The following is a 12,392-nucleotide window of genomic DNA, read 5'->3' as shown; positions in this document are numbered from 1 at the left end:
GATAGATAATGAAATCGCGAAGTAGTCAAAATTTCAAAAGGGGATCCACATACAGCAACCTCTATTGGAAGGGAAGGACTTCAAACTCCGGACAACCATCCAATGGAGAAGCAGACGGTTCGAAATGCAAGGAGTACCATCCACGTGGTACCAAATTTGAATATCTAAAGAGTAGTAGTTTCTCTGGCCTCACAAAACGCCTTCTCTCTTCTTTTTGACCTACAAATCAGAGTTCTCCACGTCATCAAAGCTTGTCTGTTTCTTCCTTCCTCTCTCTCACTGAAGATATTAATTCTAAAAATCGTGACAAAAAATTTGGGAGAAAACCACGACGAACCACCACCTCCGCAAGCTAGACGAACCATCACCTCCGCAAGCTAGAGAAGGAGAAAAAAATTAAACGGAGAATACGAGGCCGAGGAGTGTGACGTGGAGGCATGGGACACGCTGAGTAGCAGCTTCCGGCAGGTGCAGTCCGTGCTAGATCGTAATCGGGAGCTGATTCAGCATGTAAACGATAACCGCCAGTCCAAGACCGCTGACAATCTTGCCAAGACACGCGAGATCAACGGTAATATCTCGAAGGTGATTTCGATTTACTCTGATTTGTTGGTCAATTTCACTAACATTGTACTGAAACGGCGTGATATCAATGATGGAAAGAACGAGAAGGATGGAAAAGACGAGCGCCGAGACCTGAGTCAACTGATCCATCGATGGATTTGAGTAAATTTTGATCAACCTATTTTATTTTTTTTTCTAATTAGGTTAATTTCAATTGCGTTGGAGTCAGACTGTTGCAGTCTTAGTGGATTTATCTGTGGTGTTTGGTCTACTAAGTCTTCATGTGTTATGTGTCTGTCTGTTTGATTGACGTTCAAAATAGTTGTTGTTTTCGTGGTGATTATTGTGATTCGGATGATAATGATAATGGTTGCTTATGTGGTGATCATTGTTATGTTGTTTTCTTTATGTTTGTAAGTATGATTGATACCTGCGAGACTTGCTTATGCTCTTATCTGCTCCGCTAAAGTGGTAAGGTATTTTTGTTCAGTTCATCTCTCTTTCATTGCACTGTATTTTCTGTAAATCTTGGTTAGATGATTATGGTTGATGAAATCCTTTTCGATTTTTGAGAAATTTCTAATCAACAGAAACCACAACCATACACTGTTGTCCTTTAGGTAGATAGATCTTTATTTTGACGCTTGAGATTTTGTTTAACGAGGCTTCATAGAAGGTGCATTTCTCAGTGGCTAGCTGTTCAATCTGTTCCTTAGACCTTGGTCAATTGCTGAATTATAAATAAATTCTATGATTCATGTGTCTATCATTTTGTACATCTCAAATATGCAAAATAATTGCGGATTAGTTGTATTCTTTTGTAATAGTTTAAGAACGTCTACGTATGAAATGTTTGAGAATAGACGCAGCAAATCAGGGAGGAATAGTTAAGAACTTAAGAATTAAAAGCAACATTTGACTTGCCCTTCCTTGAAGAAATAGGATTGACGGGAAACAAATATGTCATCTAATTTATATTATATAAATAGGCTTGCATTCTCTAGGATTACCTGTATAGACTGTAACATTGTGTCGCTCATCTTTTTGTCTCTGTAAGTGGAAATAATGTATGATTTAAAAATCTGCATTTTAGCTGCTCCTTTTGTTTTCTATTGTGTTTTTTTTTCAGTGTTGTTTTGCTTCCATATGAGTGCAAACATATTTTAGTATGGAGGCACGTGTAGTTTGAACCATTTTAAATTTATGAAGATATAACCCAGTTCTGCAGGACGACTTGTGTTCATGACTTCATTTAGAAGGTAAGGGAATGGATATGAGGTGGGGTAATAATTGGGGAAGTAAAAGTGTCAATGATTTCAACTGGTGAATGGTTGGCGGGAGTTCCAATCTCGAGTAGCTAAGAAAATCTATAGCGACAGTGGGTGTTGCAAGTGTGATGGCAATGAGGTCAACATGGTGCTAGTTGTCAATGAAATCTATTTTGAGTAGTGATGCACTGATGCTTTATCCCTGAATTGTTAAGCCATGAGGTATCTTTATGGAGGTTACGGTTAGAATTCAGATTTCTAGACCAACATAAAAGGTGATTTTGTTCGAGAGCAAGTTTTATTGATAATTTAGGTTTTGATGTGCATACGTGTTTCAGTTTATATATACTTCATGTCCTCTTATTAAGGTGGAAGTTTTTTCTTCTGTTTAGGTTTAGCTATTGTAGGTTTTTTGGGCCATATATTTTGTCTTCTTTAAATAGTGTACATCTGTGTGTGATTTTAGTTTCCTCCATGTTGAATATAAAACCTTGACTCGCTGCAACTGCCATCTTACTATACTATATCTGCAAGTTCATTATTTGCTGTTAGATTGTGTCACCCGACCATCCCCCATTACATGCCGACATTCACATACCCACAAAATTCCCTCTTTTTTTGTTTTTCCTTTAATGAAGCCATCTTTTTTAAAATCCTTTATTATCATGTTAATTGTTTTGTAAAACTTCTGATCATGCATGCGAACACAAAAAGGTAGCATCTTCTATTTACCCGTTGATGAACGTATGGTGTATTATTGCATTAGCTGTAAGGTGCATTATCCACCTAAAAGTGGGAAATATTTTTCGTTAGAATTGCTCCGTGTTTCCAACAATCTTTCTGGCTAAGGTTCTTAGTGATTGGTGTATTATTTTCAGCCAGCTTAGTTGCAGGCCTTGATAGATTTGATATACGTGGTTACTGAATTCAATTAGATGGTCTCTGAAAACCATTTCTTTCAAGTTGGCTTTCGTATGAATTATGAAGTTTGATAGGCATGATTGATTCATAAATGGCTCGTTTAGTTGGCTTTTTCCTGGGTTGGGCTTGCTGACTTAGTCTAAGGCCCAGCCGAAGAAGAAATTAGGCTGGCCCGGCCCATACAGAAGCCCAGTAACATGTAAAAGCTTGTTCTAATTTATCAAGATGGGTTGCACTTGGGACGGGATGGGGGTGCTGCAATGTGGTTGCAGCATTTATCTTAAATTGTTGAGATCTTAACCGTCCTGTCATCCAATGGTGGTGAACTCACTCTCAAATTGCGGACTTAGTCTAAAGCCCAGCCAAAGAAGAAGCTTGGGCTGGGCATTCCAGAAGCCCAGTAAATTGTCCCTGGGTTGGGCATGCTGACTTAGTCTAAGGCCCAGCCCAAGAAGGCATTTGGGCTGGCCAGTCCAGAAGTCCAGTAAATTTTTCTTGGGTTAGGCCTGCTGACTTAGTCTAAGGCCCAGCCCAAGAAGCAGCATGGGCTGGGCCTTCCAGACAGCCAGTAACATGGAAAATTTGGGAAAACTTTAGTCACACCCCACATTTTACTAAAGAAACCCCGTCAACTGAGTTTTACAAGAGATGATCAACTCAAATTGTGGTGTTTTTAGTAAAAGGTGGGGTGTGACTAAAGTTTTCCAAAATTTGTTCTAATAATATCAAACTGGAGTGTGATATTAACTAATCTGGAATGACTTTCAATATCATAATTTTGGACAATAATGTATTAACTAATCTGGAATGTGATATTATTAAAGTGACTTTCAATATGTATTAACTAATCTGGAATGTGATATGGCTGTACCTGCAGTTTTAGGAACAGCCTTTCCGAAAAGACCCATGACAACACGACCTAAGAACCAACAAATGATGATTGTTTAGGCCCTTAGGCATTAAGCATGAAGGAATATCTATCGAAGAAACATAGGTGGATGTGCTTTTTTCTTCTGTAGGTATTGTATTGCACACCAGCTATCTATATCTAGATTTCATAAACTCAAAATTTCTATGAATAAACTTCCCAATAGAAAAGGAAAATCTTGGCATACATGATTATTTCAAGTAAGACATACCTGCAGGTTTCCCAGCAATCTCAACATGAAAGTAAACTTTATGCGTAATCTCTTTCAAATCTTCCTTCTCCTTTGCCTGTGATGTAACTCTTTGCAAATCAACATCAGAAACCATATGCATTACTCGTACAATTATGGATCAGCAGGAACTATTTAACCATTTTATATTTCAATTATTAATTAACTAATTAGTTTTTCGATATCACCTTTATACCTCATACAGACTAAAATCAGTAATAACACTGTCTAATCACCCCTCACATAATTCACACAAAATTGATTAAAATTGAAGAGAACACAAAATTTGCCAAAAGGGGGAAAAAACACACACAGAGATTAAGCACTTCAGTAAATTTACAAAATGTTTTTCTTGATATTCCAAACTAAATCAGTATCAAATTCCAGTTGCCTCCTTGCAGTCTACATCTCAATCCAAATTTATTGACGTGTATCCATATTCAAATTAGTATAAAGCATCAACCCCCATTACCCACTGTGAAACTCATACAAAATAGGGCTATCAGAAGTTAAAAATCACACACATACAATTCGCTTACAAATAACAAAAGATCAAATAGCATTAACCTCTGCTGACCCCTCAAGGAACAAACAAAAATTAGTCATGACAAATCGAAGGATAACAAAAACTTGCTCATAATCCACAAAATACCTAACTAATTTCTGTTTCAATCTCAATTACCTCATGCCTCTCTAATTCAAATTTAAATCAGAATCGACCTCTAATGAGTAATGCCCTGGCAAAGTTCAGACAAACTTGGCCGCTTCAAAGCCAAAATACAAGGACACACAAAAATGAACAAGTTACAAAAAGAGAAGAAACGTTTCCATTCTCAGTTGCAGTTACAATTAACTTGTTTTTCTCTATAGTCCAAGCAAAAATCAGTATCAAACTCCAGTAGCCCCCGCCTGAAACTCACACAAATATATTTAATCCATGGAGTGAAAGAACGCAAGAATCATGAATGATCAACACCAACCCCTTGCTCTCTCTCTTTTTCAATCTGAATCAACTTATGTGTCCCTCTAATCCAGCTAAAATCAGTACCAGCCTTAAAAACTGCAGAAAAACTCATCCAAAGATAACAAAAACGAAATCTACGCTAAACACACACGCATCACTAAGAAACAAAATATCTAACTATTTTTCTTTCAATCACGATCAACTTATTCGTAGAACTTATACAAAATTATCTCTATGGTTTAAAAACACACAAACAAGCATACGAATGAAAAATAAAACAGTAACATCACCTAATTCAAGCTAAAATCAGAATCAACCTTTAACTGCACGTTGCAAACTCATACATGGCCAATCACTCTGAAGATTCAAACTAGAAACAGTATCGACCTCTAATTGAGAATAAACGCTACGACTGTTATTTCTGACACAGATCCACAGAAAAACACTCTAGTCGGAACGAATTACACGAAGTTCAATAATAAATCAAGACCTAGGATCCAATGATCGATCCAGTGTAGATGACCGATAGAACTAACCGTGGACAGCACCTGAATGAGAGTTAGGGTTCCAAACAGGACTAGAGTCCATAGTAGTGCAACCGCGAACGATCTCGCCATACCTTAAAATTTGCAGAATAGCAGAGGAAGCTGGTACGAGGAACATGAAGAAAGTGCGCAGAACATTCACAGTTTGAGCAATAATCTTATGATTCATAATAGTTTGAGAAATGATTTTCGATATTGCCCTAGATGACTTTGTCAGTGTGATCTTTCCAGATCTTCCGCTTGTTTTCGATTTGGAATTTTTCTGGATCATTGTATTTTTTTTATCTGAACAAAATGACACGCTTATTTATGAGAGTATTTGGTTCACCAACCTTTAATTTTTCATGCAAACGAGGCCTTTGACTGAAGGAAATCGTTGTGACAATAACAGTCAAAATTTCAAAAGGGGGACCCACATTCGAAGAACTTCAGACTCCGAACAACCATCCGATGGAGAAGCAGACGGTTCGAAATGCAAGGAGAACCATCCACGTGGCACCCAATCAAACTGGTTGTGATCCAATAGGTCACGGCAAGCCAATCCCGCTACAAGCTGGGGCCCAGAAAAAGTGAGGGAATAGCGAAGCCAAAGAAGAAATACATCCATGGCAAATCGCCTCCAATGGGCACATTGTCGAGAAACATCACAACTCGGTCTCCCTGTTATCTCTTCCCTTCCGTCATCGCGTTGGCTTCTCTGTCACTTACAGCTCTCATCATCTACAAGGTCTTCCCTGTACATTCCCTTTCGTGTCTATGTAAATCCGTACTCGTTTGGGTTTCTGTTTTCCCCGGAAGCTGCTTGAGTTGTGTTTGGTAACAATAGCATGGTTTTTCTCCCGTAATTATTGATTGTTTGACTAATTTGTTGGTCTTTCATATTGTGGAATAACACCCAGAAACTGCTTCCACACAAAGAATATATTGATTGTTTTAACAAAATCGTGGTTTTCACTCTCGTCATTGGTTGATGGGTTGATGGCTTTGCGGGTTTTCCGTGTTAGCTGCGTTAATGGGACATGGAAGAATGCTTTAAGAAATTGATGCGCAGCTTGTTTTTGGTGACAAAAGCATGTTTTTAGTCCAGTTATTGATTGCTTGGTTGACTGCCTTCTGGATTTTGTGATCTCTGCTAAATGACCAAGAAAACTTATCGAAGAACTTGATTTCTTGACTGCTTTTGGTGAGGAAAAAAATGGCACTCTTTTTTTATCTCTTAATTAATTGATGTATCCGTGGGTTTTCTTTTCTTGAAAGTAGGTTGACGACTTCGTGTCGCAGACCAAGACAGTCGCAGGTCACAATTTAGACCCGACACCATGGCACCCTTTCCCACCAAAAACTTTCATCGAGGAGACCCGTCAATCCCGTGCCTACAAGATCATTCAATGCTCCTATCTAACTTGTGGTCATAGCAGCATCAAGAACACTGGCATCAGAACCTCAAAGCGAGTCAGTTCTGAGCTATCACGGGATAGCCTTCAATGCCCCGAAGTCTTCCGTTGGATCCACCGGGATCTGAATCCATGGGCTCGGACCCGGATATCCAAAACTCGCATTGCGGAATCAAAGAACTATGCCGCCTTCCGTGCTGTGATCTCAAGTGGGAGGCTGTATGTAGATCTTTACTACGCATGTGTGCAGAGCCGAGCCATGTTCACCATCTGGGGCTTGTTGCAGCTGCTCAGAAGGTATCCGGGGATGGTTCCTGATGTGAATATTATGTTTGATTGCATGGACAAGCCCAGTATTAACAGGACAGAACATGCCGACATGCCCTTGCCTCTCTTTAAATATTGCACCACCCAGGAGCACTTTGACATACCTCTCCCTGATTGGTCTTTCTGGGGCTGGTAAGGATCAATACTCATCATTTGCCATGATTTGCAAAGTTAAGTTTATTTGTGACCTCAATTTGTGATGTTTGATGTCAATAAATGGTTTTGCTGCATACCATTTAGTTAGGCCAACATTTGAAGATCCCCATATAGTATGATCCAAAGTTGTCAAGCATGATTAATTGATTTTGAGGATGAATCTGAGCTTGGTAAGGTGGTTATGAGACAGATTAGTCAAGAAAGAGTTGCTTCAAAACAGAAGCAACATAGTTTTGTAGAGGCTATTGCAAATTTTACTTTTTATGAATGAAATTGATAATGATGTCGACTATGAACAAAGGTTCTACAGTTTTGATTATGAGATGTTGGCATGCATGACTTATATAGGTAGGTTATACTTTCTATATTTTCCCACTTCTGCGATGATCTATGTGACTTATACAGGCCAGAGATAAATATAAGACCCTGGGATGATGAGTTTCAAGATATTAAAAATGGTTCTCAAGCAAAAAGTTGGTTGAAGAAGGGCCCTTTCCCATACTGGAAAGGAAATCCAGATGTTGGTTCACCTATTCGCAGAGAGTTACTACAATGTAATCATACCAGGCTCTGGAAAGCACAAATTATGCGGCAAGTTTAGTTTGAATCGTCAAGTGAACCTTTTCCTTCATAATTGAAAAGTCGTGGATAGGATGTTATTTTCTTTGATTCCCTCCTTTCACTGCATATTACAGGATTGGTTGGAAGAAGGGAGAATGGGTTTTCAGCAGTCCAAATTATCAAATCAATGCAACCATTGGTGAGTTCTATTCTTGAAGTTTAGTCGTTCATACATACAGTTTTGCGTACTTTTTGGAGAATGAAAGGAAAATCTTGTTGGAACTCCTTAGAGGATATCTTCCATTGTGTGTTCAAGTGGAGAGAATACCCTATTAGAGGCTCAGTGATTGTTGCATTGTCTGAATGTTGGTCTAAGCACCAAATAGCAATCCTTTTCCTTTGATTTTGGAATGACGCCATCATGCTACTGATCATTTAGCTTCCTTTTCTCTTCTCATCCTCTCTTGCAGGTATAAAATCTACGCTGAAGGCTTTGCTTGGTCCGTGAGCTTGAAATATATCGTATCATGTGGTTCATTTCCACAGATAATTACCCCACAGTAAGAAGATTTCTTCAGTCGTGGTCTCATTCCTCTGAAGAACTATTGGCCAGTATCTTCTACTGATATATGCCAGTCTATTAAATTTGCTGTCGACTGGGGTAATACAAACCCACACAAGGTATGAGTCTAGTTCTTAACATTTGTTCTTGTCATCATTCATTAAACTGTCCACAAGAACTGTTAGACGTATATTAACAGAGAAGTGCACTATTTCATTACTGACAACTGTATTGCAACGAAAATCAAAAGGGAGAGGGGGATAGAAGAATTGATAGAGAAAATGATAAGGTGACGGCAAAATGGGAACGAAGTAATATCCATTGACAAGTACTAGAATCATCCTGTTTTTAGCCCTTTAGAGGTGATATCTAAACTCGAAAAGTTTCTCAAGTCATCTTCGAAGAACTTACAGATTTATTTAGTTTGATGTTGTTGTGTAATGCTGAATTCTTGTTTTATAATAGAACTTTTATATGTGACTAAACAGGCTATGGGAATTGGTAAAGCAGGACAGGACTTGACGGAAAACTTGAACATGGATCGTGTCTATGATTACATGTTACATCTCATATCAGAGTACTCTAAGCTGCAAGATTTCAAGCCAGTCCCGCCACCTTCTGCTCTGGAAATGTGCGAAGAATCTCTGCTTTGCTTGGCTGACTCGAAGCAGAAACAGTTCCTAAGAAAATAAACTGTTTTTCCTTCATCAGCTCCACCATGCACCCTCCAGCCTGCTGACAGTAGTCTAATGGAGAATTTGATACAGCAGAAGAGAAAAACAATCAAGGATGTCAAAGATATGCAGAAGCTGAAACAGAAAAATTCACCTAACAACGCAAACAAATGATGTATACAGTTTCAAAAGTTTTGCAAGTTATGGCTTCTTGAGAAGCTTGGGTTTTTGCGTAGCTCAGAATAAATTTTCCGTGTATCCTGTCTCTACACATTTACAAATTTACCCTTCTGTTAGAAAATTAACAGTTTCTACTTGCCTGTGGCATTTCTTTTCGTTCTTTAAATTTTTTATGGGACGTTTATTAGAAGAAGTTCGGGGGCCTTTCATTGGATTTTCTACTAAAGTGGTTGAATTTGAACCACCAATTGTATTTTTTTTAGGAAAAAACCTAAATTTTGGGACAAAATATTAATACAAATATGAGATATTTTATGTCGTTGGATTAAACAACTATTTGACTTGTAATTATTTGTCAATGAATTTAAACTTGGTTTTTTTTTTTGTCTAATTATAATCTATATCTCAAATATTTTATATTTATTATTTTTCAACAATTAATTTAATAATACTCTGAACCCATAATATAAGAAAGGTATATAAACAAATGCATTCCTTACATTTAAATTATTATCCTTAAAAGAAAAAATAATTTATGAGTCTTGAATATGACGATCCATTACTATAGTCTATAGTACTCTAACTAATTATTTTTAATGGTATTTGAGCTCAAATGGCTTATCAAATAATTCAACTCAAATCAATATAAGCCTTGAGAATTTTAAAAAAAGAAACAACCTAAATTGTTTTGGAATTCTCATAAAAAAAATTGGTTTACCAATCATAATATTTATTTTTTAAGTTACTAAGTATTAAAATAAGTTGTGACTAAAATCAGTACCACGATGCAAGCATCTACTTTCAATAGGAGTCGCATATGAAAATTTGTTTAGTGCCACACATAAAAGGATACATATCCGTCTTTGATTTCCTTACCAAATAATAAAAATATGAGATTTTCCCTTACAAAAAATAACAAAATATTAAGGACCCATATCACCACACACACATACAAATACAATCGTTAGCCGCCCCTACTTGCATTCTACACCGCACCTCTCCTTCTCTCTTTCTCAATCTCTCTGTTTCAATGGCGGATACCGGAGTTGTGACCGTTTACGGAAACGGTGCAATCTATGAAACGACGAAGAAATCCCCGTTCTCCGTTAAGGTGGGGCTGGCCCAGATGCTTCGTGGTGGCGTCATCATGGACGTCGTCAACGCAGAGCAGGCTCGCATCGCTGAGGAGGCAGGCGCGTGCGCCGTAATGGCACTCGAGAGGGTCCCTGCCGACATCCGCGCGCAGGGCGGTGTGGCTCGCATGAGTGACCCGCAACTCATTAAGGAAATCAAGCAGGCGGTGACCATCCCAGTCATGGCCAAAGCCCGTATCGGCCACTTCGTGGAGGCCCAAATCCTGGAAGCTATTGGCATTGACTACGTTGATGAGAGCGAGGTTCTCACCCTTGCTGACGAGGACAATCACATCAACAAGCACAATTTCCGCATTCCTTTCGTCTGTGGTTGCCGCAATCTGGGAGAGGCTCTGCGCAGGATCCGGGAAGGTGCGGCCATGATCCGTACGAAGGGCGAGGCGGGGACTGGTAACATCGTGGAGGCTGTTAGGCACGTGAGGTCCGTGATGGGTGACATCAGGGTCCTTCGCAACATGGACGACGATGAGGTCTTCACTTTCGCGAAAAAGATCGCCGCTCCCTATGACCTCGTTATGCAGACCAAACAGCTAGGGAGGCTTCCGGTGGTTCAATTCGCCGCGGGAGGTGTGGCGACTCCGGCAGACGCGGCTCTCATGATGCAGCTGGGCTGCGATGGAGTGTTTGTCGGGTCTGGTGTGTTCAAGAGTGGCGACCCGGCTAGACGCGCACGTGCTATAGTTCAGGCTGTGACGCATTACAGCGACCCTGATGTGCTGGCAGAGGTGAGCTGTGGACTGGGTGAGGCAATGGTGGGGATTAATCTGAATGATGATAAGGTCGAGAGGTACGCAAATCGATCAGAATAGAGATTCGATTCTTTACATGCCAACGCATGCTAAGTTTGGCTTGAATTACTTAGTTGAGAGAGCATTTGAATGTGCCTCTCTATTCAAGATAATTGAAATAGGTAATTATAAGACTTGTTTCTGGTATTGTGGTTTTAAGAAATTTATTTTCGGTTCAATAAGCAACAAGGTTATTTTTTATTGCATTTTTTATATGCGGAAAGACGGATGGATTTGTTTGTCATAAGCATATTAATCACATCAACTTCTTTTGTATATTTGTTTTTTAATGATTTTGCGGTTTCTTTATATGTTTAGATGAATGTACTATCTTGGTTGGAAGTTGGAACTCCTTACCTTTTTAATATCTTCAATTTGGTGATTTGGTGATGATGGATGGCCTCTTCAGTTTGATTTGGCTCCGCATGTGTTCTCTAATCTCTATTGCAAGGTATTTGGTGTTGAATGAACTAAAACTAATGCTGTGTTTACTTTATGTGAAAATGAAATGACTAGAGATTTAAGATTCTAAGTAGCTGGAAGGTGGAAGATTACTCACATAGTAAAATGACATCCAAAATTTTCTCTAGAACTTCATCTTCTAGCATTTACAATTGAAAGTTTTTGAAGTTGGTGATACACCTGGAAGATTTTAAAGCAAGGAAGGATGGACGATGTTAAAGCTAGAAGGGATGTCCGTCTTGCTTTGAAATCTTCCATCCTTTCTTGAGGAATCTTTTATTTCCAAGTGTAAGAAAAGGGCAAAAAAGGATTGGCTTCCAGTCCCATTATTGCTTTTTTTGGAGTTGTTAATTTTCTGATTCTTTGCATTATATTTTGGGGTTGTTGATTTTCTCATTCTTCTTTTGACGTGATGTGAACAACTCTTGTGCATAGGAGCACCAATGTAAATCAACCAATGGGCCACATGTTCGCCTATCATATTATTGTAGTGTGCTTGTGAATTTGTTTCCCTGGGACAAACCTTGGTTTGCTAGTAGTTCATAATTTGTGGTTTGGTATCAAATATAAGGATTATCCTTACTATCTTTGTCAAAACCAATTTCTGAGTGATTAGGATGACATCTGGCTGATTACTTTTATTTTATACTGTTTCTGCCTTGGATCCCTTATTATATCTTACACTGATTTAGACTCTGTGAATTGCTTACGTTTA

The 12,392-nt window shown here is 38.7% G+C and overlaps 2 protein-coding genes, 1 long non-coding RNA gene and 1 pseudogene across 3 annotated transcripts; 3 read left to right on the top strand and 1 right to left on the bottom strand.

The window, feature by feature from the left end:
* Window positions 1–429: 429 nt before the first annotated feature.
* On the top strand, window positions 430–1,053 carry LOC120002334. Its single transcript, XR_005469155.1, has 2 exons — window positions 430–571; window positions 664–1,053. It is a non-coding gene; the product is annotated as an uncharacterized LOC120002334 (long non-coding RNA).
* Window positions 1,054–3,583: 2,530 nt separating this feature from the next.
* Window positions 3,584–5,765, bottom strand: LOC120001974 (peptidyl-prolyl cis-trans isomerase CYP20-1-like). Its single transcript, XM_038850504.1, has 3 exons — window positions 5,411–5,765; window positions 3,893–3,968; window positions 3,584–3,672 (listed from the first exon to the last, which is right to left on the bottom strand). The coding sequence occupies exons 1-3, from the start codon at window positions 5,489–5,491 to the stop codon at window positions 3,584–3,586; spliced, it is 246 nt and encodes an 81-aa protein (XP_038706432.1). The 5' UTR covers window positions 5,492–5,765.
* A 276-nt stretch (window positions 5,766–6,041) lies between these two features.
* Window positions 6,042–9,508, top strand: LOC120002333 (annotated as a pseudogene).
* Window positions 9,509–10,226: 718 nt separating this feature from the next.
* LOC120002330 (probable pyridoxal 5'-phosphate synthase subunit PDX1) lies at window positions 10,227–11,491 on the top strand. The gene has a single exon (XM_038851056.1). It carries the CDS (start codon window positions 10,304–10,306, stop codon window positions 11,234–11,236), a length of 933 nt encoding a protein of 310 aa, XP_038706984.1. The 5' UTR covers window positions 10,227–10,303; the 3' UTR covers window positions 11,237–11,491.
* Window positions 11,492–12,392: the final 901 nt, after the last annotated feature.

The sequence above is a fragment of the Tripterygium wilfordii genome, chromosome 7 (genome assembly GCF_013401445.1).
Source record: "Tripterygium wilfordii isolate XIE 37 chromosome 7, ASM1340144v1, whole genome shotgun sequence".
In the NCBI taxonomy this organism is placed as follows: Eukaryota; Viridiplantae; Streptophyta; class Magnoliopsida; order Celastrales; family Celastraceae; genus Tripterygium; species Tripterygium wilfordii.
This window is presented reverse-complemented; position numbering and strand designations above follow the sequence as displayed.

Bases quoted from the DNA above. Each gene is read 5' to 3' on its own strand.
- LOC120001974 (XM_038850504.1), bottom strand. From the start codon at position 5,491: ATGGCGAGATCGTTCGCGGTTGCACTACTATGGACTCTAGTCCTGTTT. The intron at 3,969-5,410 runs GTTAGTTCTATC...GTTACATCACAG, and splicing joins TCATTCAGGTGCTGTCCACG to GCAAAGGAGAAGGAAGATTT. The intron at 3,673-3,892 runs GTATGTCTTACT...GTTGGTTCTTAG, and splicing joins GATTGCTGGGAAACCTGCAG to GTCGTGTTGTCATGGGTCTT.
- LOC120002330 (XM_038851056.1), top strand. From the start codon at position 10,304: ATGGCGGATACCGGAGTTGTGACCGTTTACGGAAACGGTGCAATCTAT.